General features: G+C 40.5%; 1 protein-coding gene and 1 long non-coding RNA gene across 2 annotated transcripts; one reads left to right on the forward strand and one right to left on the reverse strand.

Moving 5' to 3' along the window:
* Window positions 1–236: 236 nt before the first annotated feature.
* Window positions 237–26,344, reverse strand: YIPF6 (Yip1 domain family member 6). The gene is made up of 7 exons (XM_036016867.1): window positions 26,006–26,344; window positions 15,467–15,595; window positions 14,216–14,294; window positions 10,683–10,725; window positions 7,870–7,995; window positions 6,443–6,600; window positions 237–4,704 (listed from the first exon to the last, which is right to left on the reverse strand). Exons 1-7 carry the CDS (start codon window positions 26,060–26,062, stop codon window positions 4,589–4,591), a joined length of 708 nt encoding a protein of 235 aa, XP_035872760.1. The 5' UTR covers window positions 26,063–26,344; the 3' UTR covers window positions 237–4,588.
* Window positions 13,663–14,196, forward strand: LOC118498561. Its single transcript, XR_004901048.1, has 2 exons — window positions 13,663–13,882; window positions 14,086–14,196. It is a non-coding gene; the product is annotated as an uncharacterized LOC118498561 (long non-coding RNA).
* Window positions 26,345–27,404: the final 1,060 nt, after the last annotated feature.

Below are 27,404 nucleotides of genomic sequence, written 5' to 3' on the forward strand. Positions count from 1 at the left end.
AAATACCACCCTCCTCAAAAGGCTGCTGTGATGAGAGGCTTCTGTTTATAAAGCAGCCAGTGAAGAGGCTGGCATATAGTATTTGCTCACTCAGTGTGACCCTCCCTTTCTAACTGGCTGCCTGTGCAGTCCTACACGACCGTCAATATTGTCTGATGACAATCCATTAAGTGTGAACACAGGATGGTGCAAACATCTTTGTGCCTCTCGGCACAAGAACAGGCAAACACCAATTCTCCCTTTCTACTGTTTTTTATTTGCACATTTAACATTCACAAATAATTTTACAGATTTACTCTTTTCACAGATTCATTATTTACAGGGAAGATCAGGATTAAAATGGAGCATTGGAGGGTTCCAAAAAATTACCAGCAGGGATGGCGCACAGTATAAAGGCAAAAAAAAAAAAAATGAACAGAGCGGACAAGAGCAGTGTGTGGCCAATTCCTACCAGGCAGGAACCCTGACTTCCTTAAGGCAAAGCCTTTACTCTGTTATTTCTTCCCCCCACCTAGTTTAACCCAAATAAAAAGGCATTCTATTCTCACACAACTGCTGAGGCCTTAGGAATATAACCGCTACCGTAAGCAACCAGATGCATCCCTGGACTATAAACACCTGAAAAGGCAAGTTAAATTTTGATACATTAATGATCCTTCTGGGAGAATTAAGAAGAGACAGAAGTTATTTTATCCTTGAGACTTTAAAAGAAAAAGGGGAGGGGTATATGTGTGTGGAGGTGGAAGTGGAGGGGAGAGAAAAGGGGTTGGAAGGAGGGATGAGGGCGTCAAAGCCAACGCTCCCAATGTACACTGCTCTTGTTCCTCTGATGCTGCTAATATAGTGTTCTATTACACTCAGGGAGAAAGACTGAGTGTTGTCTATGTTCAGTTGTAATGGCTATTAACAGGGAACTTGCCCTGGGGAGGTGGTGTATTCGTTTCATGCACGTAATAATGCAACTCAAAATTGTGCCCTACTATGCTCTCATCCTAATGTGTTTTTCCTATTTTAAACCAATTGACTACAGGACCTTGGGGAATTTACTTATTAACTTTTCTGTGCCTCAATTTTCTACTTGTAAGATGAGAATTGTAGCGCTTTATGTTGAGGATTAGAGATGCATGAAAAGCACTTCAGAATAGTGCCCGGCCAAATCAACAGAGCCAGAAAGCAGACTGCTGGTTGCCAGGGGCTTGGGAGAAGGGGAACAGGGAATGACTGCTAATGGGTAGGGGGTTTCTTTGTGGAGTGATAAAAGTGTTCTTAAGTGAGATTGTGGTGATGGCTGCACAATTATGTGACTATACTGGAAAAAAAAATCACTGACTTGTACATCGCTTTAAAAGGGTGAATTTTATGGTTAAGGTATCTCAATAAAGCTATAAAAAATTCTTAAAAAAATAGAATAGTGCCTGGCACACAGTAAGTGCCCAATAAATGTCAGCTATTATTAGTAGTAATATTGTTGTCATTATTAGTCGGCCATCTATGGCCTAAGTAAATCCCTAAAAATTCTTTATTTTTAATAAAAGTCCACAGAATCTAAAAAAGTATTTCTAGTTTACATACATGGATTAACATTCACACATCTAAACTGCCTCAGAAAGTAACAGTCTGAGAATCACAATTTCAGTATTTTGCTCTGGAATACTACAGCTGCATGCAGTGGACATCTGAGCATATCATCGTAGGTTTTAGATAAATCCCAATGACTTGATGTTACTCAAAATTCTGAAATGACAGAAAGTTTTCATTTTGCTCTCTAGGAGTAAACAGGAAGTCCAGGTAAAGAGAATATATAAAGTACATAGTTAAGTCTTCACAAATACTGGCTTGCTAGCCTTCTAATCACATTTTAGGGGCACTTTATAAAAAGACAAATGTAGTCAACAGTAAAATGCGTCTGGTCCTGTGCCCTGTGACCCCCACCTTGTCCAACAACAGAAAACCCCAACACAATGAAAAAACCCAATTCAACCCATATTATAAGCCTCTTACGAGGTAAAAAACTTCACAATGAATGACTGACTCATAAAACTACACTGCATATTCAAATATGTTCGCCATTGAGTTTTTATAATCTGAACAGAGATTAAATCCACTCTTCACCTTTCCTATTGCTAAAGAATATAACAAAGGAGTCTCAATCTCAGAAGTAGGAGCAGCAAGTGATAAGCCACGATGGCAGTGATGCACCGCATTCAGCAATGATGCCCGCATGCTTGAATTTCATCTGAAGTATGAAACTTCCCAGTTCCTGGAACAGGGCTGCCTTTGTTGGAGTCCCCGTCCCTTCTAGTCCTCCGTTCTATAATAAGCCATGTGCCTTTGCAGCAAATCAGGGATAGCTGTGTTGAGGGTTACGGCTTCCATGTACTCAGGTCTTCTGTCACAGAAGGCAATGCACTTGTTGCATATAATGAGAAAACATGTACACCCTCAAACTGACTACAAGTTCTCGAAAAGATCATTCAATTTCCATTTACCGCCTTCATTTAAATCAAGTAAAACCATTCCCTAAGTCATACAAGAGCAACAGATCAATACACAGAACAAGCTGCCTTCATACCCACTATGTATAATGCGCTCCCAGACATGCACACTCAAACTCCCCTTGGAGTTGTGACCTTAGGAATTTCTGACCAAGTATATCGCCTGCATAAAATTCAGTAAACACTTCCCTTTTGAGAAGCATGGTTATTTCTTTAATTGTACATTATAATCACTGGGACAGATTATACACCAACTTTGGAAGATCTTTTTACTCACTATTGGAAAATTTCAGACAATGGATATGGATGATACTCTAGGACTAGTTTCAAAATTAGGACCAGTTTCAAAATATTTTCTTTACCAATTCGAGACTAAAGCAGTGGCTTAGTCTTCACACAGTTTATTTTAAAATCTAAAAGGGAATTGGAAATAAAAATATATAACTGAAAACTTTGGCCAAGGCTGGGACAGAGGGGGCCAACTTTGTAATGCTTTTGTAGTTGAATACCATTCTAAAAACACAACTGTCCAAGTACTGTTCACTCGGTTAATCCGGGGATGCAGACAGTGTGTTTTTAAAATTATAGATCTATGTGTAGGTAGTCTTTAAATACAAACTGAATAAATATTTAAATTCTATGACAAAGCAAAATTGTGGAATAAGAAATTCCTATCTTTCTAAGTACACGTATATTTACAATAAATGTTTCCTGCCTGACTGCTAGTCTTTGCCTATTAAGAGTTCTTCAATGTGCAACTTATAGAAGGCAGCAGCTCATACCACATTACAGGAGCCCTGCTGAGCTCAGAGTCAGCCTGCCCCAGACACTTCTCTCCCTGAAAAGCCTACACACTTATGTGCATAAATAGCTGAGAATACAAGTAGGTGCACATGTGCAAAAAAGTACTTGTCTAAAGGACAGCTAATTAGCTTTGCAAATCAAGTGTAGAACCAAGACAATAAATTGCTATTCCCCGACCCAAGAACATCTAATGAAGAAACTGCTGCGCCCACTATGAACAGGCGGCAGCCCGAAAGCCACCTCATCCTACATCGTGCTCTAAGCATCCAGCTGCTGGGAATCAGCCATGAGAACACTAAATCACTCCCTGTTCGCATGGTTAGATGCAGGGTTGTGATTTAGCTTGACTTCCTAGTTACTGGCCATAGTATACAGAATAATGAAGAATTCCTTATAGTTACCCTATATTCAAACGACCTCATTCTACCTTTAAGGGAATGTGCCCACGTGACAAATATGCCTTAGGGACCCACCAATCGATATTTCTGAGGTGGTCTACTTGGAGAAGTTCAAACACTGGACCGCTGAGAGTGTTGGTCAAAGGAAAAGTACACGTGGCCGCTTGCACACCCGAGTCAGGGAGTAACACCAAAACTAGAGTGTCACTGAAGTGCTGTTAAGCACGGCAGTTAGGTGACCATACAGAAAGATTAAAGAAGCTGATTCTTCAAATGTCTTTTGCTTTTTTAAAAGCAGTAAGTGCAGAATTTTCTATGACCCAAATCTGAATACTGGTTAGTGCATGTTCTCTCCTCCCACATCTATGAACCCCCTGGCAACCTCTGTCATTGCCTTTTTAAAGTTCGGAGAGAAATAAAAGAAAATGGATACACACTATCCATTCTTATTTATTCTAATGAGAGAGGCATATTCTAATAGTCATAAGGCAATGTGTTTAAGAGCTATACCTGAACTGGTATTTTAAATTGGAAATACAGTTACCAAATCTATTCAACTTACAGGATGTACCCATGTGCTTTCCGTGTCATTGGCTGTCACCCTAATGGACCACAGTGATCACTATCACACCTTAAGAAGGCATTACACCGCGTGTACTATGCACATGTATTTTAAAGAAATAACATTAAGAGGAAAAGAACATCCTTTCAAACATCAGTTCCTTACATGAGTGGCAATAGTTCCTTATGGCTCCCTTGTAATCTCCTCACACAGCCAGTTACCAAATGCCTCCAAAATTAGAACAGGGCCAGAGGCAAAACTCCATGGTGAATTGCATTGTTCAGATGAGCTTTCAATTCATTGGTTTTTCATTTCCATTTTCCGGTTTACTAAGGAGTAAAGGTGAGAATCATCCAACTGATGACAAAATAGAATAAGAAAACAGGATAAACAGCAAGTGCTTTGCGGTTTGGAGGCTGGCTGTCAGCAAGAAAAGCTGTAGAGGCTGAAGAAAAGAAAAGAAAAGAAAACCAATCAAAAGAGAATACTGAATACAATGAGACTCATAACTACTAACATTTACTAACTTCATTGTGCTCAGCACAGTCTAGAACAGAATTATACTAAAAGTTCACTGATATTTGCAGCCCTTAGAGAAAAAGGTTCTGGGCAGCACAGGTTTTCCGACAGCTGAGGCTGCCTGTTTCACGCACTAAAGCTTTCAAAGCCTTGCACATTTCAGATGGAAACCCTTCTAAAAGGGGCTTCTTACTGTTTTCTGAGAAGTGAGTGAACTACAATGAACAGGTTTGCAAAAATGTGCCAGGTTTTTGCTACTATGCCAAATGGCCTTATCTGGCCGTGCTACCTGAGTAATCATTCTTCAACTCTTTTTGATGCCATCCCTCTTGTCCACCCAGGAAACACCTAACTATCAATGATCACCCTGCAAACAAACCTTTCCCGAACAACTGGCTAGGATCCTGTCACTGCAGACAGCACTCCCTCCTCTGTGTCCCTATGTGACCTGCACAGACTTCTGTCTCCCACCGGGAACGCTTTATTGTCCTGACGTGTTTACATGTCTGGCCGACCCACTGGATTGTGAACTCTGAGGATCTGAGGACAAAGACTATGCCCAGCACACTGCTTGATGCATAGTTTGTGCTTAATAATATTTGCCAAATTAAAGAATGAATGCTTCTAAGATGCTACTTTCTGAACTGCTTTGGGCCTGGATACTGGATAACTACGCTATTCAGAACTACATGGATGATAAATGATCAGACTCTAAGGGAGGAAATGTGGGGCTCTCCCTTGGGTAAAGAAACCAAGCTTAGTATGCACACAGTCTTTGGAATATCAATTCTGGCACTGTCAGACCTCTTTCTGGATTACTCCCTGGCTTTTAACCACGTTTCAAGCAAAGAGACGTTACTGCACTAAAAATATGAGGCCGTCTGTTTCTCCCATTTAATAAGATGCTAGTGAACACTTCTAGTTTAAGTTAGAATTGTAAGAGAATTTTAGGGATATAAGAACAATGAGCACACAGCATTCAAAGCTACTTCTACTGGCTCTTCCTAATCTTTAGCACAATTTTCCACTGAAGCAGGAAAGCACTATATAATGATACTTAACCAATTATACTGGGGGTAGTACAGTCAAGTTCCAAATGGGTATGTGATTTGCTTGGGTTGGAAACTTGATTCCCCTATTGAGTAGTAATACATCCTAAGGCAAGTTGCTTCACCTCTCTGTGTCTGTTCCTCATCTACAAAAATGGGACTATTAATAATAGTTTTTATTTATTAGTGTTGAGGTTTAAATGAGATAATACGTATATCGTGCTTGACCTATGATATGCAATCTATAAATGCAACTATTGTTTTCATTCTGATTACTTTGTCAGGAAAAGACCCATTATCTCTCAAGTCACCTATGCCTCCTATATAAGCCAGGGCTGAGCTAGACCCAGTATAATCTCCTTTTCCAACTGTTAGCATTATTTAAGGATTTTTTTAAAAAAGATATGACCCCACATGTTAGAAGTCCAGATACCCAACTCAGATTAGATGGACACATCTATCAATTCCACTTAGAACAGAGGGTTCCATGGGCAACACTGGCAAGAATCATGTTACTAACATGTGAGTTAGGAGTTACACTGCTTCTCATGTGGTCTTTGTCTCTAACACACGCTTTTGTGTGCTCTGTAATTGTAAAGATCAGTATGTTCTTACCTACTATAGACCAGGCAAACATCACGATCACCACAAAAAGCCGGACCATGAAATTTATCGGTCCTAGCTTGGCCAACAGTACCAGCCGGCAAACCATCATTGCCACTGTCAAGGGAAGTATACAGTAACCCAGCACACACAGGCTCTGAAAAAAAGAACTAAGAAACAACACACATCTGTAAAAATCATAAACACAGCTGACCCATGTCACAGTAGTTATTATACAGATTTCTATGTATCATGGATTGTTACTTCCCTCCAGATACATAAGACGTATACCCCAACACTGATTTTATGAGGCTGGGCCTCTGCATTAGCACATGCTTTAATTCTTCTATCCTTGCTCTTGTTTCTCTCCTTTTATATTCCTTAAGAGTCAGCCATCTGACCCTGGGTGGCGTGGTGCAGTAGATTTGAGTGCCGGCCTGTGAACCAAAGGGTCGCCAGTTCGATTCCCAGTCACAGCACATGCCTGTCTTGTGGGCCACGTCCCCAGTGAGGGGAAGGTTGTAACAGGCAACCACACATTGATGTTTGTCTCCCTTTTTTTCCCCTCCCTTTCTCTAAAAATAAATCAATAAAATCTCTAAAAAAAAGTCAGCCAACTAAGATACCAGGTGATCTACTCTAATTACTAAAGACCTCTTTCTCCCACTGAACCTCTAAGACAGTGGTTCTTTTTTTTTAAGAAGGTATTTATTTTTAGAGAGAGGGGAAGCGAGGGAGAAAGAGAGGGAGAGAAACATCGCCTCTCACATGACTCCATCCGGGGATCTGGCTTGCCACTCACACATGTGCCTGGACCAAGAATTGAACAAGCAACTTTTCAGTTTATGGGACAATGCCCAACCCACTGAGCCGGACCAATCAGGGCTAAGACAGGGCTTCTTTATCTTTTCTAGTTTATATACCTATATGAGAATTTGTTGAAAGCTATGGACCATCTGTTCCCCAAAATGGACATAACCCTCTAACACAAAACATTGTGCCTATGATTCCAGGGCTGGAGAGAGCATCTGAAGCTTATCAAAGGACCCCAGATAATTTAAGATAACTTAACTCAACCAGCTTATCTCTGTTCAGTAGTTTTATTTTTTAAAGAGTGTATTTATTTATTCTTAGAGAGGGGGGAAGGCAGGGAGAAAGACAGGGAGACATACATTGATGTCTAAAAGACCAGGGACTGGCCCACAGCCCAGGCATGTGCCCTGACCAGGAATGGAACCAGCAACCTTTTGCTTTTCAGGATGACACTGAACCCACTGAGCCATACCAGTCAGGACTCAGTGGGTTTAAGAGAATATCCTCTTTATCCTTCATTTATTTTGATTTTTCTTTTAAAAAATTAGTTAACTAGCCAGGCTCCCTTAAAAATCTAAGCTACGCTACCTAGCAAATGAAAACAAATGGCGTCTAATAATACTCACATGTTTCCCCCAAGAAGTTTTGAGTTGAGGGTGATGGTAACTGCACCAAACCAGATAATGACGAATACTTCTGCAAACTGGGGCCCGCCATCATTTTCGCTGTCTGCAGAGCCTCCCTGAAGCATTCTGTGACAAGAAATGGCATGAGAATTGCCTACTCTCTTACTTAGAGCAATAAAGTGAAGGCATGGATTCCCAAAGTCTGAATCAGGGAGCTGCCCTATACCTCACCTGAAGATCTTGTAACATGTAGGCTATGTAAAAGGAAAATTCCAGAAGGATTTGGCAAGGCTCCCTTCTGTCAAATTCCAAATACCTCAGGAGTACAAGGGGTGCTCCACTTGGCTTTGTTGGAATGCTTAAGTGGATTAACTAAAGACCTTTTTTGGTTAAGCAGAGCTTACAAATGGAAAGGTCAAATGTGGCTCATAGATATGAGGTTGTTGTTCCACACAATACTCAAAATGGTTTTAAATTCAAGATGACATTTTAAAATGGAGAGGTCTCACATAAAAAATGATGGATATTCTTTCAAAATGAGCGGTGTTTCCAACACTGTGCTGGCATCACTACACTGCGACAATCACGCGCAGTGGACAGAGTAGCAGGTTCCTTCGCAAGGGGCTTCCAGTCAGCAATCCGCCATGCGTGCGTTCAAGTCCCTTCTCTAGCCCTTGGACACATTTCAATGTGTAACCCCTTGGGTAAAGGTTCTAGTTCTGACATTTAAAAATGGAAATAGTCCATAAACCTATTTAGTTGATGATTTTTAAAATAGAAATATACAGATTATTACTAAAAGCTTTTGCTTTGAAATTAAGTTGAAGTCACTTAAATAGCTTTTCTTTGTGTAATAATTTTTCAGATGTAAAATGTCTCATAGAACACTTGGAACCAGTGTTATTTTTTTTTTCAGAAAAATAATACATAACATCAAGCTCACAACCTCCTATTACATAGTATAGAGAGATCACAGAGTAAGCCTTGCCCTGCCGTGCTGTTTGCCAGTACAGCCTTTTGTATTCTATGGCTCCATTCGGAGTACCGACAATCTGATGCAAAGAATGCCAGCACTTACCCTCACGTGTTGCTGGAAGCCCTATTACTTCAGCATAGTATAATGAAAGAAAGAATAACTAGCTTGAAAGACAGAAGAGCCAGATACCAATCCTAGTTCTGTCACTAGATATGTAAACTGGAGCACATCACTTGATGTCTTCTTGGGACTCCAGTTTTCTTCTCTGCAAGTAAGTGGAGTTTAATGACATAACCTCTAAGGTTAATCTTTCCAAACTTAAAAAAAGGTATATGCTTACAGCTTCTGAGAGAAACCCTTCCATCAAGGCACTGAATTCTTTCTTTCTTATGGTTATTAAAGGCATAAAAATAGCACTCAATGTTATTACCTAAATTAGCATATGCTTGACACATTAAAAAATGGGTAGAGAAGCCAGTAAGAAACTTGTTGAATTTAGAATCACAAAAGGTTAGTACTGGAAAAGACCATCAGCCATCTCTTTTCATAGATACAGAAGAGAAAACCCAGAGAGGTGAGGCCGCAGGAGATGGGTAATATTCGCAGAGGTGGAGAAAGGGCAGGCGAGGAAACCTGAGGTTGCCTTCCAGGTTTACCACTGATTATGTGCTCTTGGTTCATCTTCAATCTCTAGGAACCTAAGGTTTTTTGTGGAAAAGTGAAAATGACATTCACTTCATGTTATAAGGATAAAATAAGGGAAGGTATTTAAAAGTTTTCTATAACTGGGAAAAGTCATTAGACAAATTTTGGTTATTAATAGCCCAAAGTCACTTTGCTGACAGCAATCGGGATGAGAATCAAGAGCTGAATCCTAATGCAGTATTTTTTCCACTCCACCAATCGTGATATTCCCCTCACCAGTGGAACTTGGTTCTTATTCTTCTGCCCTCTCCCTTTACATTCAACGCATATGGAAAGCAAAGCACTTGGAAAACGTGATCTTGCTTTGAACTCCACCACTTCTCTTTCGTATGTTCTCATTCTCATTCATATTTTGGTAAGATTTAAAAAGAATTATGTTTGCAAATAAACAGTGCTTAAACCACAGATATTTAATTCATTTAGTGATGGGGAAGTGTATATAGTACATAAAAGTTTGTTGAATAGAAATGACAAAAACAGGCTAAGAAGTCACTGGTAGATGGAGGTAGGCATGATTTTTACATCTTTAAGCCATCAGTCTTTGAACTGACCTGGAAAGCTATCTGACTTTTTAGATTTAAATTCATAAAGAGTACAATATGTCACAGAAGTCCTAAATAAAATATTCAGTCAAAATTCCCCTCAATTTTAAAACTCCACAAAAAACTCTAGTCCAGGGGTATCCAACCTTTTGGCATCTTTGGGCCATAATGGAAGAAGAGTTGTCTTGGCCACACATTAAATACTTTGCAACACATAACCACAAACAAATCTCATCATGTTTTAAGTAGATTTATGATTTTGTGTTGGGCCGCATTCATAGCCATCCTAAGCCACATGTGGCCTGTGGGCCACAGGTTGGACACTCCTGCGGCTATGTCAAATGACAAGGGAAATACAGGATCCGGCACAAATAACACCCCATTTTTATGAGCTGGTCGTTTATACCAAATCTTTTAAAACAAAATCATAAGCACGTAATTCTGTAACATAACACTATCACACTCAAGCACACCATATGACATTTTAGGTGAAATGTTCAAATTGCTGTCCATCTCGTGCGAGACACTGATGTACCCTACCCACCACACTCAATGGCGTTACTTCTGGTGGACCCTGTATGTGTACTTACAATGCGAGTGCCACACAAAGGATCAAAGGGCCCCATAAATCCCCTACAAGGCAAGAAAAGGCAGAAGAGTGTTAAGAAACGACCATGCAGTATTTTCTATCTTTATTCCAGTATCTACCTCACCCACTCTTGGAATTCAGACATGAAGCCTCTGTCTGCTGGCCCAAGCCTTCCCTCCTCTGCTACCCACCTTTACTTGCCCTCTCTGCTCCCCAAGTCTGCCCGTCCTTCTTTGTACATCCTTTAAGTTTTGTTCACTTCATATTCCACAAATCACCCCTCTCCCCACCCACTAAGCCACATTCCAGCAGGCTCTAGTTCAAGACCAATGGACGAGGAGTGCCCCATCCTGCACCCTCAGAGAGAGGACTGCCGTCAAGTCCCTTCACCAATCTGAGACTACATTAGACTAGGCAAGTATATTCAGGCCCATCTCATGAAGATAAAAAATAAGGCTGAGAAGGAAGTCACTTTCCCAAGTTTATTTCAACAGTTAGGTATAGACGCGGGACCAGAACCAAGGTCTTTGAATTCCTACTGCAAACGTCCCCCAACCCTGCCACACTGCTTCCTCTGTCTCATTCTTACGTTGAACTAGAATGGAATGCTGTTCTTACAGATGAAAAATCATCCCAGTACTGGTAATTTCATAAAGTTAAACTTTAACAAGTAACAAGAAAGCTTTTTGAAAATTATAAAAGGCTCTGCCAACGTCAGGTCTAACCATAAGGGTCCTCAGTCCATAGTGATTAGATGATTAATATGCCAACAGTTGACAGGAATATACAGCTCAGAGCACAATTACCTTCCTCAACTAATATGAAAAAAGGGTATATATACCACCCCTAACTTGAACCTCACATATACATTAACTTTACCTAAGAGAAGCATGCATATGTACATACTTATACTGTTTAATTATATAAGCGATTTGACATCGCTGTGAAATTTGGAAAAGATGTAAAAGAAATTATAATCCTAAAACTCTAATAAAACTGTTTTTTGTTAAAATTTTCTAACTTATCAAATGAAAAACTGAATTCAAGTACAACTGACACTAATGCACTCATGTTTTTAATGCACTGAGAAGTTTCTAAGAAATAAAAAATCTGTAACAGTATTTTAAAACTAAAAGTCACCATTTTAGTCACTTTTAAGGGTACGGGTATTGAGCACACTTATTGTTGCACAACAATCCCCACCATCCGTCTCCAGAACTTTTTCATCTCCCCAAAATGAAACTCTAATCCAGTCAACAGTAACTGCCCACTCTCCCTCGGCCCCTGGCAACTATCACTTTACCTTCCTTCTCTGTCAGCTTGACTGCTCCAGGTACCTCATATGGGTGAAATCATTGAATATATGTACTTTTCTGTCTGGCATATTTCACATAGCATGATGCCTTCAAGGCTAATCCACGTTGTAGCATGTGTCAGAATTGCACTCCTTTTTAAGGCCCAGTAATAGTCTATGCATAAATGGTATGTATCATGGTGTGTATACCCCATTTTGTCTATTCATCCATCCATCTATGGATGTCTAAGATGTTTCCACCTTTTGGCTACTGTGAACAGCGCTGCTGTGAATATGAGTGTACAAATATCTGTTTGAGTCCCTGCTTTCAATTCTTTTGGGCATACACTCAGAAGTTCAATTGCTGGTGTTATTCTATGCTTAATTTTTGGATAACCATCATACTGTTTTCCATAGTGGCTGCGCTATTTTATACTCCCACCAGCAACAAATAGGGGTTCCAATTTCTCCACATCATCAAAAACACTTGTTTTCTATTTCTTTGATTGGTAACAGCCATCCTAATGGGTGTGAAGTGGTATCTCATCATGTTGTTGGGGGTTTTTTTCAGATTATTTTTTTTAAGTCGTGAATTTTTTCCTTGCCATTTTGCCAAAGGCTATGATAACAGGGCAGGGCCGAAGTGCAAATTCTGTCCATGACTGGCTCAGCCTTTGTGCCAGCCCATCTACCCATTCCCTCAAGGTTTGAGAATGGACATTAACATATGACATAAGCTAATATTCATCATTAATCAGCAAACTAACACACTGGTTCTGTACTGGGAGAAGCAACCTTACTTTGAACTGAACCACAGCAGCTGTTAAAAGAATCTTCACATCTGGGGTAGCAGTGGTATACTGGAAAGGGCACTGAACTTGAAAACTAGGCTCTAATCCTGCCTGTGTGATCTTGATAAGGTGCTCAGCTTCTCTGAGACTCATTTTCCTAATAAGTCCTCCTTCAAAAGGTTGTCGTAAGGATTAAAAAAATTATTGTGTTGAAGGAACCGAAAGGCACTAGGTTGACAGCTGTCACGTATGAAGTACCTACTAAGTGCCAGATACTGTACAGGGTGGTTGATATGCATTATGATCTCTAACCCTTACCATTAGGTACATGTTATTATCTCCACTTTAACAGAGGAAGAAACTTGAGCCTCGGAAAAGTTAGCTGTCTTATCCAACATCACACAGCTGGTGGTGCAACCATAATTTAAGCCCAGATATGTCCATGTTCTTTCCACTATGTACCAGTGGTAGCAAATCATCTGTCAGCTCCGGCCCACAGTGTACTATGTTGAAAATAATTCTGACGCCACATCCAGTCTTAACCCAGAGTGATGGCACCTTTGCCACACATTTGACATCCCTATATTATAACTGAAATGCTGGCAAAATAGAAGGTTACACCCATGTACATAACTGTTGCTATTCTCAGGCAACTAGTTCAAGTTTTCTGATAGAGAGTACCAAGAAAACCAAGAATAATTGAAAAGAAAAAGGACTTAACAATTTTAAGAATTCTAAATAAGAGCATAATTTATTGCAAACACTATCGATAGAAATCTTGAACAAAGAAAGCAGTCACCAAAATAAGAGATAGCCCTAGAAATAGTAACGTCAATAAAGGTACTATTTGTTAATCCTTAATTAGCCATTATTATAATTTAACAATTGAACATTTTGCCTTTCTCTTAGGAATTTTTAGCTCTTTGGCTGAACAAAATTTCTGTGTGTTCACAGCTTCCAGAAATATTATTTACAGTGTCTATTATAGCAGGTGAGGATACATTCTATATTTATCATTTATCAATGAGGACAATATGTTAAGCAAAATCTTGTAACCTCTGAAATTCCATTCAAAATTTTTAAGTTCTTCCAAAGTTTTTACTTATATATTCATTTGTGTATTTTTTAAATTTATTTATTTATTTATTTATTTTTTAGAGAGGGAAGGGAGGGAGATAGAGAGAGAGAGAGAGAGAAACATCAATGTGCGGTTGCTGGGGGTTATGGCCTGCAACCCAGGAATGTACCCTGGCTGGGAATCGAACCTGGGACACTTTGGTTCCCAGCCCGTGCTCAATCCACTGAGCTACGCCAGCCAGGGCTCATTTGTGTATTTTTTCATCCTGTAAAATGATGCCAGTTTTATTACCACAGAGCCTGTGCTTCATGAAGTACTTACGATAACATACAATGAGAAGCAGCAAACCCTCGAACACCTCATATACTTACAATCTCTCAAAAGAGTATTGCTTTTCCTTGGGTACAAAACATGCATGAATTTTTTCCCAACAGCTTTTAGATCACGCATCTGAAAGACATAAACAACTATTGTATCGTGAGAACCAAGGTTGCCAGGCAGCCCCCTAACTTAATTTGCTAAGATTTCTTTTATTTCACTCTCCTTGGAGTCCTTTGTTGAATTTTAGAGGTAAATTCGAGTTCAACCCCTTCACTATACAAACTAGAAAGGCAGGTTTTTTTTTCTATTAACTCCTTAAGCCATCATTATTACCACACCCACCAATCCTGCTGTGATTTCTAAAACTCCGTAAAAGAGAAAACATAACCCTTCTAATATGTAACTTATAAAAACTAAAATCTTTTCTGTGAAACATAGCATCGGACTTTCAGTTTATACATGATGACATCCCAAGGACCAATTAACCTGCTCCCTAGCCGCCATATTCTTCACAATATATAACATTAACTTTCAACATTCCCAATTTAACTGGCCAATAAATACTAGAAGCCAGATTAACTAATAATCAAGATATTTGAAGAAGGGTATGGTAATATAACCTCTCAAAATATAGTTGAGATAACTCTAGCCTAATTTTTCACCTAGAAATTTCTTCATGTGATCAATACTTTGTAAACATGATTTTTAAAAAGATTTTATTTATTTGTTTTTAGAAAGAGGGAAAAAGAGAGGGAGAGGAACATCAATTGGTTGCCTCTAACACAACCCCAACCGAGGTCCTGGCCTGCAACCCAGGTATGTGCCCTGAATGGGAATTGAACCAGCAACCTTTCAGTTTGTGGGACAATGCCCAACCCACTGAGCCTCACCAGTCAGGGCTACACCAGTCAGGGCATCAACATGATTTTTAACGGTTGTTTAGTATTCTACCATACAGATGTAACATAATTTACTTAACCTGGTTTTCAACTTCCCCTATTATAAAGAATGGTGTAACGAACATCTCTGCATATAAATATTTTTCAGTAGTGTAAAAATATTGTCTTTATTTTTTTTCCTTATAACTACATCTGGAGAAGCAGAACTATCAGCTTAAAAAGATTTGGAAATTTTAAAATTCTTAATACCCATTTTATAGTCAAACTGATTTCCAAAAAGGCTGTACCAAATTATTCTCAGGAAAGAACCTGAAAATCCATTAACCAAACAAAAATATTACACAGTGCTATTGTTTAGTTCCCTGATGTTGAACAGAAAGTCTCTCAACTAGTGTAACTTACGATGGTATTCTGAACAGATTCATTTAATGTGGAGCTGTCGAATTCCCGCATGCGAGACCTCATAGGAATGGTGATTTCTCCTTCCACGGGGATGTCTTGTGAGATGGATATATCTGAAAGGCCTGCAAACTGAGAAGAGTTGAAAAAAAAAAACATTTAAGGCCTGTAATTAACTGTGGCATTCCTCAAAGAAATCATCATTTCCTAGAGAGTGGAAACTATGCTTCTTTGTAGGGAGTTTTACAGTTTGTAAAGTAAAAGCTCACTAGATAAACAATGCAGTTAACTAAAAACACTCAAATGCTTATTTCTTTTCATTTAAAGGACATGGCACATGATGGAAAAAATCATCGCCCAAATGATGAAGACACATCTTGCCCTCAAATATTTGGTTTATTCCCGCATGAAATCTTCATGCGACACAAGCTAGCAAGACTGCAGGGCTATTTGTGCCCTTTTAGCAATCATATCCTACTTAGCATGGCCACAATGCTGCTGCACTTCTGCTCCTTAGCAGCCTCTGCTGGCTGAAATGGAGCATCATGTGAAGCCTAAAGCAAAGCTGGGAAGAACAAGGAAACAGCAAAATACATCTTGATCTACACTCTTTAACCAGGTTACCTGGCAGTCACAGATCAAATAACATTTCCCAAGTGAACTGCAAGATTGCAAACCTTTCAACTCTTATGTTAACCTGCCAAATTTGATGATGGTGACTGAAGCTCTATAATCTTCAAATCCCCAAGAAAACAGAAACAATCCCTTCTCATGGTTTTTTTTTTTTTTTTGGCTCAATGGGCCCAATATTTCATGGGCAACAGCTGTAGGTAAGTGAAATACAAGACAGTATACTGAAAATTTAAGAAAAGTAAGGTTGCTCAAAGAACTTATAAAAATCAACTTCTTAATCACACTCTTAAGAGAAATGCAAATTAAACTTCTTGAAATAAAAATCTTTACCTGTTAGACTGGTAAAAATCCTCAAGTCTCACAACACATTCTGCAGTTGAAACTAAGGGAAAGAATGCTCACACACTTCTATGGGGATACAAAACGGTACTGCGTTCTACTGAAGATGAATCTGGCAGTATCTAGCAAATGTACATGAATCACTGGTTAACTCAACAATGCCACTGTTAGGAGTCTAAAATACAAAAAGACATATATGAGACTCTCCATTATAACACTATCTGTAAAAGCAAAAACCTGAGAATAACCCAAAAGCTCATCAATGGAGGAAAAGTGGAATAAAGTACAGTATGTCCACATAAAGGAGAATATCTTTAAAGAACTATTGTGAACTGTTATATTTTAAAAAATGGAGCCCTGACTACATGGCTCAGTTAGTTGTGGCTCATCCCCTACACCAAAAGGTGGTGGGTTCGATCCTGGTCAGGGCACATGCCTGGGTTTCAAGTTCAATCCCCAGTCAGGGCACGTACAGGAGGCAACCAACTGATATTTCTCTCTCACATCCATCTTTCTTCCTCTATCCTCCCCTCCCATCTCTCTAAACATCAATAAACATATCCTCAGGTAAGGAATAAAAAAATAATAAAATAAAATAATGTAGAGAAAAGTTTGTAGATGTGCTATCATTTCTCTAACAAAATATTTATACATATGAGTATTATCTTTTAAATGTAATAAATGTATACAGTTGTATGTAATGTAACTTGAGTTACAATTTTTTAAAAAAGAGGCTGCCTCCTGAAGAAAGGAGAAAATACAATGGATGAGACAGGGAGTATCAAGGCTTCTCTGAATATATACAAATAGTTCCCACAGTTATGAAATGAAATTAAAATTTAAAAGCACTTCCTAAAAATGGAAAGACAAATGAATCCACTGTATGTTGAATTAAATACACAACCACACAGAAAGCAACTATTTCAAGCAACGTGATAACACTGTAATGTGAGTTCTCATTAGGATGTAGAAAGCTGGAAAGGGCATCCATCCTACCAGAACACTGAGGGGGAAAAAAACAAGATAAACAACAAAACAATAACTTTCCTTGAACCCATTAGACAGCTGAGGTTGTAGGGCTACCAAGTAGCCTGAATGAAATCTAAGGAAAGACAGGTGCTTCCAAGAAGAGTTGGGACATGAACACTAACTCGTCTGCAGCAAAGCACGAGAAGAGAGCAACACTGGGCATCACAGACACAGTTAAGACTTCATCTAAAACTTAAACTGCATTGCTAAAAGCCAAGTGTAGACCAGTATGAGAGTACAGAGCTCCGGGAAGCATCAGACAAAAGAGGAGTTCACACCCATTTGCAGGCTCTTCTCCAACAGGTTTCCAGTGATCTGAGAAAAAGCACAGAGCCCCACTCTGATCCTTCTCTGCTACAGAAAAAGAGAGCCTTAAAGCTGCTGAGGGGAGATCAGCAAGTCCTGCTGTCTTCAGGGCACAGGTCAAGACCCCTTACAGCTGGGGGCAGGGGGAAGAGTAGAAAACCATCCTGAGGCCAGACCATCAGAGTCTCTCCTTCAGCCAGCATCGCTTTCAAAGTCCCAACCAGGAGACCCAAGGACACACAATCTACCAAAGGCGGAGGCTGGACCAAGACAACAAAGAATCCCCTGTCCTGGGTCCCCACAACCAGGCTAGCAAGTATGGAGTGATAAGCAACAGCAGTCTAGTGCTAGGGGAGGGGCTAGAACTTAAGGAGAGACTCATTATTTTATGCAAGAACAAAGGGAAGACAGAAAGCTGAGCATGGAACAGGGACCATTAAGCCCTGGGACAACCTAGCACCCACCCTAAGCACAAGGTAAGAGGGGAGGAATTTGAAGCTGGTGATGCTCTGAAGGTTCCCATAGCAAGGACAAAACCCAAACAAGTTCAACTGGTGACTAGACTGACTAGTAACAAACAATATAGCAGAAAACTTTTACCATTTCCAGGATGTCTCTACTGATCTAGACATGATGGCCAGCATTCAATAAAAAATTACCCCCCAGCAAAACACACAGTCCCATGTACACACACACACACACGAAAAAAGTAACAACCCACTGTGACAAGACACCAATCAATAAAACCAGACTCTGAGATGACCCAAATGTTGTAATTCACAAAAAAAATACTTTAAGGTAACTATAATTAATATGTTAAAAGCACTAGTAAAAAGGTGTATGCACAAATTATGATGGATTTCTGCAGAGATGGAAACTGGGAGGGTCAAATGGTAATGATAGAAATGAATGAACAGAATTACAGATGAAGAATGCGTTCAATGGCCTTTATCAGTAGACACAACACAGGCAAAGAAAGAAATCAGTGACAGGTTAGGTGAAATTATGCAAATGACAACAAAAACAAGAATTTAAATAGAAATAAACATATAAAAATAGATACTGCATAAATACATAAATATATGGTATATATTCTTTTATTGGTTTTATTATATTTAAATATATAAAATCATTATGTTGTACACCTTAAATCTAAACAATGCTATATGTCAATTCTAGCTTAATAAAACTGGGGGTGGGGGATAGAGCATCCAAGAGCTGTGGGTCAACATTAACTGGTCTGGTATCTAATATGTATATAATTGGAATCCCAGAAGAGAGAGAGAGAATGGGTCTGAAGAAATATTTGAAAATACAACATAAAAATAATGGAAGACAGCAAATAACAGATCCGGGCCCAGAGAACCCCAATCAAGATAAATACCTAAGCCCTGGCTGGCGTAGCTCAGTGGATTGAGCGCAGGCTGCAAACCAAAGTGTCGCAGGTTCGATTCCCAAGCCAGGGTACATGCTTGGGTTGCAGGCCATAACCCCCAGCAACTGCACATTGATGTTTCTCTCTCTCTCTCTCTCTCTACCTCCCTCCCTTCCCTCTCTAAAAATAAAGAAATAAAATATTTTAAAAAAAGATAAATACCTAAAGGCAAAACAACCCCCCCCCAAAAAAAAACCACAGAAAACCAAAGATAAAGAGGAAAATCTTCAAAGCAGCCAGAGGGAAAAGAAACCACATTGCATTCAGAGGAACAACGATTAGTAACACACATCTCACCCAAAACTACACCAGCCAGAAGACAATAGAGACACTTGTAGAGTGCTTAAAGAATAAAATTGTCAACCCAGAATTCCAAACCCAGCAAAAATAGCTATGAATAATGAAGGCAAAATAAAGACTATTTTTCAGACAAGCCAGAGCTGAGACATTCATTACAAAAAATGTTAAAGGAAGTTCTTCAGGAAATGAAGATTCATCAGAAATGGTGATAATGAATGAAGCTAAATATCAAAACATTTTTCTTCTTATTAATTATTCTAAAAATGGCTTCCTAAAGTATGAGTCACCAGACTTTTTCTGTAATGGGCCCAAATATCAAATAGTAAATATTTTAGGCCTAGAAAGCCATATAGTTTCTGTCGCAATTACTCAACTCTACTGCTGCAGCGTGAAAGCAGACAAAGACAATACATAAGCAAACATGGTTGTGTTCCAATAGCCCTTATTTATAAAGATAGGCAGTGGGCCATATTTCAAATGATAAAAATATAACATTTAGGAGATAACTGGAAATCTGAACACTGGCAATGTTCAAAATGGCAATGTGTCGATATATTTGATATTGGGGAATTGTTAACTTTTAGATGTACTAATGATATTGTGCCTATGTTCTTTAAAAACAGAATCCTTATCTTTGAGTGATACATGTGAAATGTTTACTAATGTAATGATGCCTAGGATTTGCATCAGAAGAGTATAGAAGGGAAGTGGGTAAGGTATAGAAGAAAGAAGATTGCCATAAATTGACCATTATTGAAGGCAGGTATGTGAGGGCCCATTTTACCATTCTACTTTTATGTATGTTTGAAATTTGTTCTAAAAAAACCTAAACATTCCTATTTTAGGGGTCATCCAAGTTTTTTATTCTTCCCTCATTCCTCCAAGCCAGAATGAACCTAAATATAACAAAGCCTCTAGATCTTAGAGTTTGCAGGAAATATGTGGAGAGACAAATATACTAAAAATACCACAAGGATACAATCGACAAGATTCAGAAAGTAGAATTCTGCAAGACAAATGAGTGAATTTCAACAAAAAAAGTATTAGAAAGAGAACAAATATACTAGAAGAGACTTAACAGACAGCAACCAAATGCAACTTGTTGACCTTGTTTGGACCCTAATTCGGACACACTGTAAAAGCACATTTACTTTTTAGAAAATGGGGAGATGAACATAGATTAGATGATATTAAGCGATTATTACTTTTGTTATGTGTGATAAGAAAGCAAACAAAGAAAGAGTCCCTCCCTGCTAGAGAAAGGCACTGAAATATTTATGGGTAAAGTGATATGCCTGGGATTTGTTTTAAAACACTCAGAATAGATCATGAAAGAAAAGACAAGACTAAAGAACCATTACAGGTTGATGGGAACTACAGAAAAATAGCAACTGAACACAATGCGAGATCCTGGATAAGATCCTGGAACAAAAAAGGATCTGCAGACAATAGTGTTGCCCCAATGTTAAGTTCCTGGTTTTGATCATTGCACTGTGGTTATGCACAATGTTAACATTAGAGGAAGTGGGGAAAGGGGCATACATCAACTCTCTACCACTTTTGCAGCTTTTCTGCATGTCTAAAATTAGTTCAAAATAGGAAGGTTAAAACAGTACTCCAGAAAAAAAATGTGGTGGGAAGACAGATGAAATAAAAATAGCTGAATGTTGATGGGTACAATGGCTTCATTATACTTCATTTTATGTATTTTAAAGCTTCAGTAATAAAATTTAAAAATATATCACTTCCTTATTTCTGCCTTTCCTTCCAAGTACCCTCCTTCCGCCCCTCTTCCCAAACTGTTCTTCATTCTTCCCCTCACTTAGTCCTTTGTAAGCTGCCACTGGCTTTCCCACAACTTTACTGACATTGCTCTCCTAATAGTGACCTCATCATCAAGAAATAAAGGATCCTTTCTCAGTTTCACACTCTTCGAATATTCTGTAGCACTTAATGGTAACCCCCCTGTTCTGAACCCGTACTCTCTCTTCACTCCTATGACACTGCCTTTTCAAGCTCCCAGATTGCTTGGTTTTGAGTTGCTTTGCTGCCGGCTACTGCTAGGGGAGGCAGGGCAGCACAGAAGGAATGGGCTTTAAAGACAAACAGGACTGTAAGGATTAGATAACACGTGCATAACACCTAGCACATAGTGCTCAATGTACTGTACTTGGAGAGTATCGCTTAAGAGTGCAGGCACTGGGAGCCAGAAAGCCTGGGTGAAAATTTCAGTTCTATCATTTACGACTTGTGTGACAGACATTGAACAGATTCTCTGGGCCTCAGTTTCCTCATCTATAAAACTGAAATAAGGGTACCATTATCACGGGGTTGTTCTGAGGAAGAAATGCATTAATACATGTAAAGCACTTAGCGGGCTCGCAGCAGGGGCTACATAAATGTTAACTCAAGGTCAAGATTCTCAGGGAGTCAATTCCAGTTCTGTCACTGCTGTATAATAAAAAATTTGCCTAGGTTTTGTCTTGTTTCTGCGAGTTAGCCTCTAAACCCTTTTACTTTCCCAAATGATAGTGTTTTTGTTATTCACAGTGGGACCTAAGAGTTGCCAATATTCTGCATCTTGTCATACTTTGATGTATCAGGAGGATAACAGGGCCCTGATTCCCTAGGGAGAAGACAAGGAAGCTTTGTATTAAGGACCCTCCCATACCTCACCGTATGCATCTCCCTCTTTTGCTGGTTTGAACTGTATCCTTTTGGTATAATAAAAATAATAAAATAAAATAAAAACTGTAATTTTAAATATAGTACTGTCCTCAGCTCTGTGAGTCATTCTAGTGAATTATGGAGCCTGAGAGGATCATGGGACTCCCTAAATTTGTAGCCAATACGTCAGAAGTGAGGATGGTTCTGGGAACCTCTGAATCTGTGGCTGGTGTCTCAAGTGAGGACAGTCTTGTGGAGACTCAAGCTGTGAAGTTTGACCTAACTCCAGCTAACTGGTTTCAGAAGTCATGGCAGTCACTCAAGTGTCATGTGATTCCCATCTTATTCCTCAACCCAATCCTTCCTCAGTATCTCTTCTCAAGAGCATTAGTGACATTGTTCATTGAGCTGAGCCAGGATCTGTGGCCCTCAGCCCCAGGTAAGGCAGACAGGGCATGCAGGCCCTCAGCTAGCACACTCTACTCTTCAACCATCCCTCAGTGGGGATGAAAGCTCACTTGGACCCCATGTCCCTGCCCTTGCCCCTGTGCAGGCAGGCATGTGCACATATATGTACATGTGTGCACAGAAACACACATGCTCACTTTGTGGCCTGGCTTGGGCCAACAAGGGGAGCAGGTAGAGGCAGGGTCAAAAATACATAGTAAAAGCAGGGACTGCAGCTTTAAGTGGCTGGGAGCAGATGGGTTATACTAATGACTAAAATCCTGGAGAAAGAAACGAATCAACAAGGGTGGAGTAAGGGAAGCATCAAGCAGAAACCAGCTCAGTCCAAGAGGCCTGGTTCCAAGAAGTGGGGAGGGGGTGGCCCGTGGCATGGTCTCTAGTCAGCCCCTTCACCTGGGACCAGCCTTCTTACAGACTCTAGGCTAAAGCCATTATTACAACTGTTTCCTGCTCCCTAAATATATAGGCAAAAGATAGGCATTACCCAAGATTCTGTCTTTCCCACTCTATGCAGATGACTCATAAATTAATATCTCCAGCTCAGACCTCTTCCAAGTCCCAAAGTCCAGGTTTAGAGTCCAACTGACTACTGGCTTTCTACTGGACGGCCTGCCAATAACTCAAAGTAAACACATACAAAAGGGAATCAATTTTTAGGCCCCTCGTCCTCTGCTTAGTATTTCTGTCCAGGGCACCAATATCTTCCCATATAAATGCTGACTTGCTTTTCAAAATGTTATCAAGAGCAGCAGCATCACCTGGGAGCTTGTTAGAAATGCAGAATCTCGGGCCTCATTCTGGACCTACTGAATCAGAATCTGCAATTTAACATCATCCCCCCAGATGACTGGTATGCACACTGAAGTTTGCAAAACTGATCTAAGACTCTTTCTCCCAAGCACTGAAAATCCTCAAGGATTCTGCCTTTCTTGAATCCTCGTGTCTCCCGCCAGTACGCTAGTCCAAGCAGTCATTGCTTCTTCCTAGAACTACTGCAACGGTTCTGCTGGTCTCTTAGGTTCCAGACACTCCCCATGTAACCTTCCTCCATTATATTGTCAAATTCATGATTTTAAACTTTCCTCCTCAAAAACTTCCATTGGTGCCTCAGTGCCTATTAAACCTCCCAGCTTAGTAGTCAGTAAGACAGCACATTTATTGAATGATTATTATGTGCCAGGAACGCCACCAAGTTTTATATGCATTAACTCATTTAATTCACCAAAAGCCCCTATTACCTAAGTGTTACTATATCTCCATTTTACAGATGGGAAAACTGAGACATGGAGGGGTTTGGTAATTTCCCCAATATTCCACAGCTAGCTGAAGAATAGAGCTTAGAATCAAACCCAGGCAATTTGGCCCCACATCTCATATTCCTACCTAACCACTGTTCCATACTGCCTCTCTAATTCAGTAGCCTGTCTTTTAGGGCTAACCTCCTAATACTTCTTTGTGCTTCTGCCAAAGTGATCTTTCCGTCCTTTGTAGAAATGCATCAGTACCTCCCTACCTCTGTACCTTCGCTGATAAGAGTCTGTGTAATGTTACTAGAAATCATCTGGGCTTCAGAAGCAGATCTAGGTTCAAATTTCAGGCCTGATCACTAACTGCTGGTGAGACCAGTGGGAAATTGTCAAACATTTCAAAGTCATCTCCTAATCTGCAAGTAAAACACAGTTTAAAAACCATCTTACTGAAATGGTTGTTGTGAAGTTTAGAAAATATGCAGAGGATGTTTAGCACAATCCTGGCATGTAGCAGGCACTCAATCATTGATAATTATTATGCTCACCTGGAATTTCAAACCTTACCCATCCTTTGAGAACCTCTTTAATACAACTTCTGTAGCTTGCTTCATCACCCCAACTAGACATTATAGCATTCTTTTACATTTTATTAATATTTCCTGCCTTATATTAATATGTATATTTGCCTTATCCTTACAAATTAGACTGTAAACACCATTTAGAGCAGGCTATTTGAAGTCCCTAAAGTAACTAGCACAGCACATTACACATTTTAGAAATTCAATAAACATCGTTGAATAGAAGCAGAATGGATACTGAGTAATGAGTGACCAGACCACTAAAACTAATTGAGGAAAACTTCATTAAAAGAGCAGCAGAGTAGTTTAAATGAAAGACAAGAACTAAAAGTAGCTTGGCACCTGTAACTATGTCACTCCAGGCATCATGTGTATAATTAGCTCATTTAGTACTCTCACTAATTCTGTGATGGGTTACTATCCCCATTTTCCAAATGAGGAAATGGGTTCCATGTGATTTCCTTAGGGTCACAGATACTCCATCACAACGTGGACCTACTCACGCTTTTCCATTGCTGTATCCCCAGTGCTTAAGATTGCTTGGAACATATTAGATGCTCAATAAATACTTGTTGAATGAAGAGATGAACAAACAGAGCTAGTAAACAGATCGAGGATTAGAATCAATGTCACCTAACTCCCAGTTCAGTCCTCTACTATGGTGCCAATTTAAAACACAGGAATGGGATGTACCATTCATTGAACAACTGCTACATAACTAAATAGTTAGGATAAGGGACTCGGGGGCAGAATGTTAATTACACTCCTCAGTTCATGGCACTGACTGTATTAAACACTTTACATAAATTATGCCATCTCATCCTCCTAAAAAACTCTTTGAGGCAGGTATTTTTCAATTTCCACTTGACAGGTGAAGAAATACTCTCCATGAAATGACTTGCCCAAATTCACACAGGCAGCAGAGTGGGCGATTTGGGTCCAGGTAAACTTAACTCCAAAACCTGTGTTGTGAAATACTTGTCCAGGCTTTAGGCTTGTACTTTCAATAGAAATACTATCTATCCGGTGTGCAAACAGGAGTGAGAGCACATCATGAACAGGACTGCAGGGAGCTGCGACAGGAGGGCGGGGATCAAACCAAGACTACTTGGCTCACCGAAATCAATAACCAAGTTACCACGTTGCCAATCTCTCATTAACCCTAGAATGCTGCTACTCCAACACGGGCTAGTGACGGGTCTTGATAAAACTAGGGGACGGCAGAAACAAACATACTTAACAAATTGCTTAAAGCTCGGCATTTAACACAATGTAAGGGAAGAGGACAAGCTTTGAGAGTACGGAAAAGTGAATGGGAGTTTCACAAGGCGGCGCGGAAGGCACGAGGAAGGCGAGGGGCGAAGCGGTTAGCCCCAAGAACAGGTGCAGTGCTGGGACTGGATCTGGAATCGGCTACAGGAAGGGCCTGAGGGAGGAAGGGGTTCCGGCTCTCTCAGGCCACGGGCCCAGCACCCGACTTCCTTAAGGGACACTCTGCCTCACCCTCGGTCCCTCTTGTCGCAGACCCCCCGCTCACCAGGGGCCTGGGCGACGCTGTGCCCGGGTCTCCAGGAGACTCCACCGCCTCCGCCATCTTGGCCCGCTTGCTCCAGGGTCGCTCCCACAGGCCTTTGCGGAATCGACGACGTGGAGGTCCCAGCTCGTCGCAGCGTCACGCGGGAGGACTACGTCACCGAAAGGCGCCTATCCCCGGCTGGTGCTCCGGGCTCTTCGTTGTCCTTTGTCCGCCGGGTCCTGAGGAGAGGTTCGTGTCTCCTCGCTTCGCTTCTTCTGGGCCGCGGGTTCCGCCAGACACACTCCCCCTTTCACACGTACCTCCGATCCTCAGAGGGCTCTGAGGTGTCCGGACCCGGGCTGCCAGCTCTCCCCCGCCCCCACGCGCCGGCCCCGGCTCTCACGGGTAGACTCGGGGTGCCGGGTCCCCAGCACGGCAGCTCGCGGCACCCGGCTGCCCCGCCCCCGGGCCGCTGGAAAACCTCACCTTTCCGGGCGCAAGCTCTCCCTGACCTGCCGCTCCCGCCGCCGCTGTAGCCCCTGCCCGGCGGATTCCCTGCGCTCCTCACCTCGCTCCTTGCCCTCTTCCCACGTTCTCGAATTTCGTAAACTTGTGTATTGTCTGCACACCGACCTCCAGGATTATTTTTCTCCCTCACCCTCTCTGAGGAGAAGATGGGAGCTTCTCTCTAGACACCAGGCAAAATTTTAATCCCACTACAACTTCCAAACTTGCTAAGCGATTTGGGGCGAGTACTAGAAATGTCAAGGTCTAAAAGAGGGTGATTATTGTAAGAGTAACTTTTTCAAATCCTGCATGTCCCGGCCTGATCACGGGGTTCTCTAGGTGTTTCTGACTCCAGTTCACCTCAACCCTTTTGGGGACGTAAATACCAGTTTTCAGCTTAAAAAAAAAACACGGAACAAAAACAAAAACTAAAAAAAAAAAAAAAAAAAACCAGCCCCAGGATAGAGGAAGGGTGTGAAATAAAGTACTTTACATTTTTGAATTAGCAGTCCAGGAAAACATCCAAGGATAACCTTAAGGAGATAGATTCTGGAATGTGATGGGACAGTTAATTAACTAATGGAATTGTGTGTGTGTGGTTTTGTTTCAATATTCTTAAAATTCTTCAAACCAAGAATATGTTCAATACTTGTGCAAATACTGATGAGAGTGATATTAAAATTTAGACCAGTAGGTATGAAGCCTTTTAAAATTACAATCGAGTATTATGTGTAATGTCCCAGCCTCAGCCTCCCATAGCCACTCTACCCCTACCAAAACACCCCCCCCCAGCCCTGAAGGACACTGCCCTCCATTTCCAGCACTTATTATCGGATTACCAAATCCCTTCCCACTTCCCTAAGGCCATTGATAACCTCTAAAATTAGTTCTCTCCCTAACCTCAAACCCCAAC

This window comes from Phyllostomus discolor, chromosome X (assembly GCF_004126475.2).
Source record: "Phyllostomus discolor isolate MPI-MPIP mPhyDis1 chromosome X, mPhyDis1.pri.v3, whole genome shotgun sequence".
Lineage (NCBI taxonomy): Eukaryota > Metazoa > Chordata > Mammalia > Chiroptera > Phyllostomidae > Phyllostomus > Phyllostomus discolor.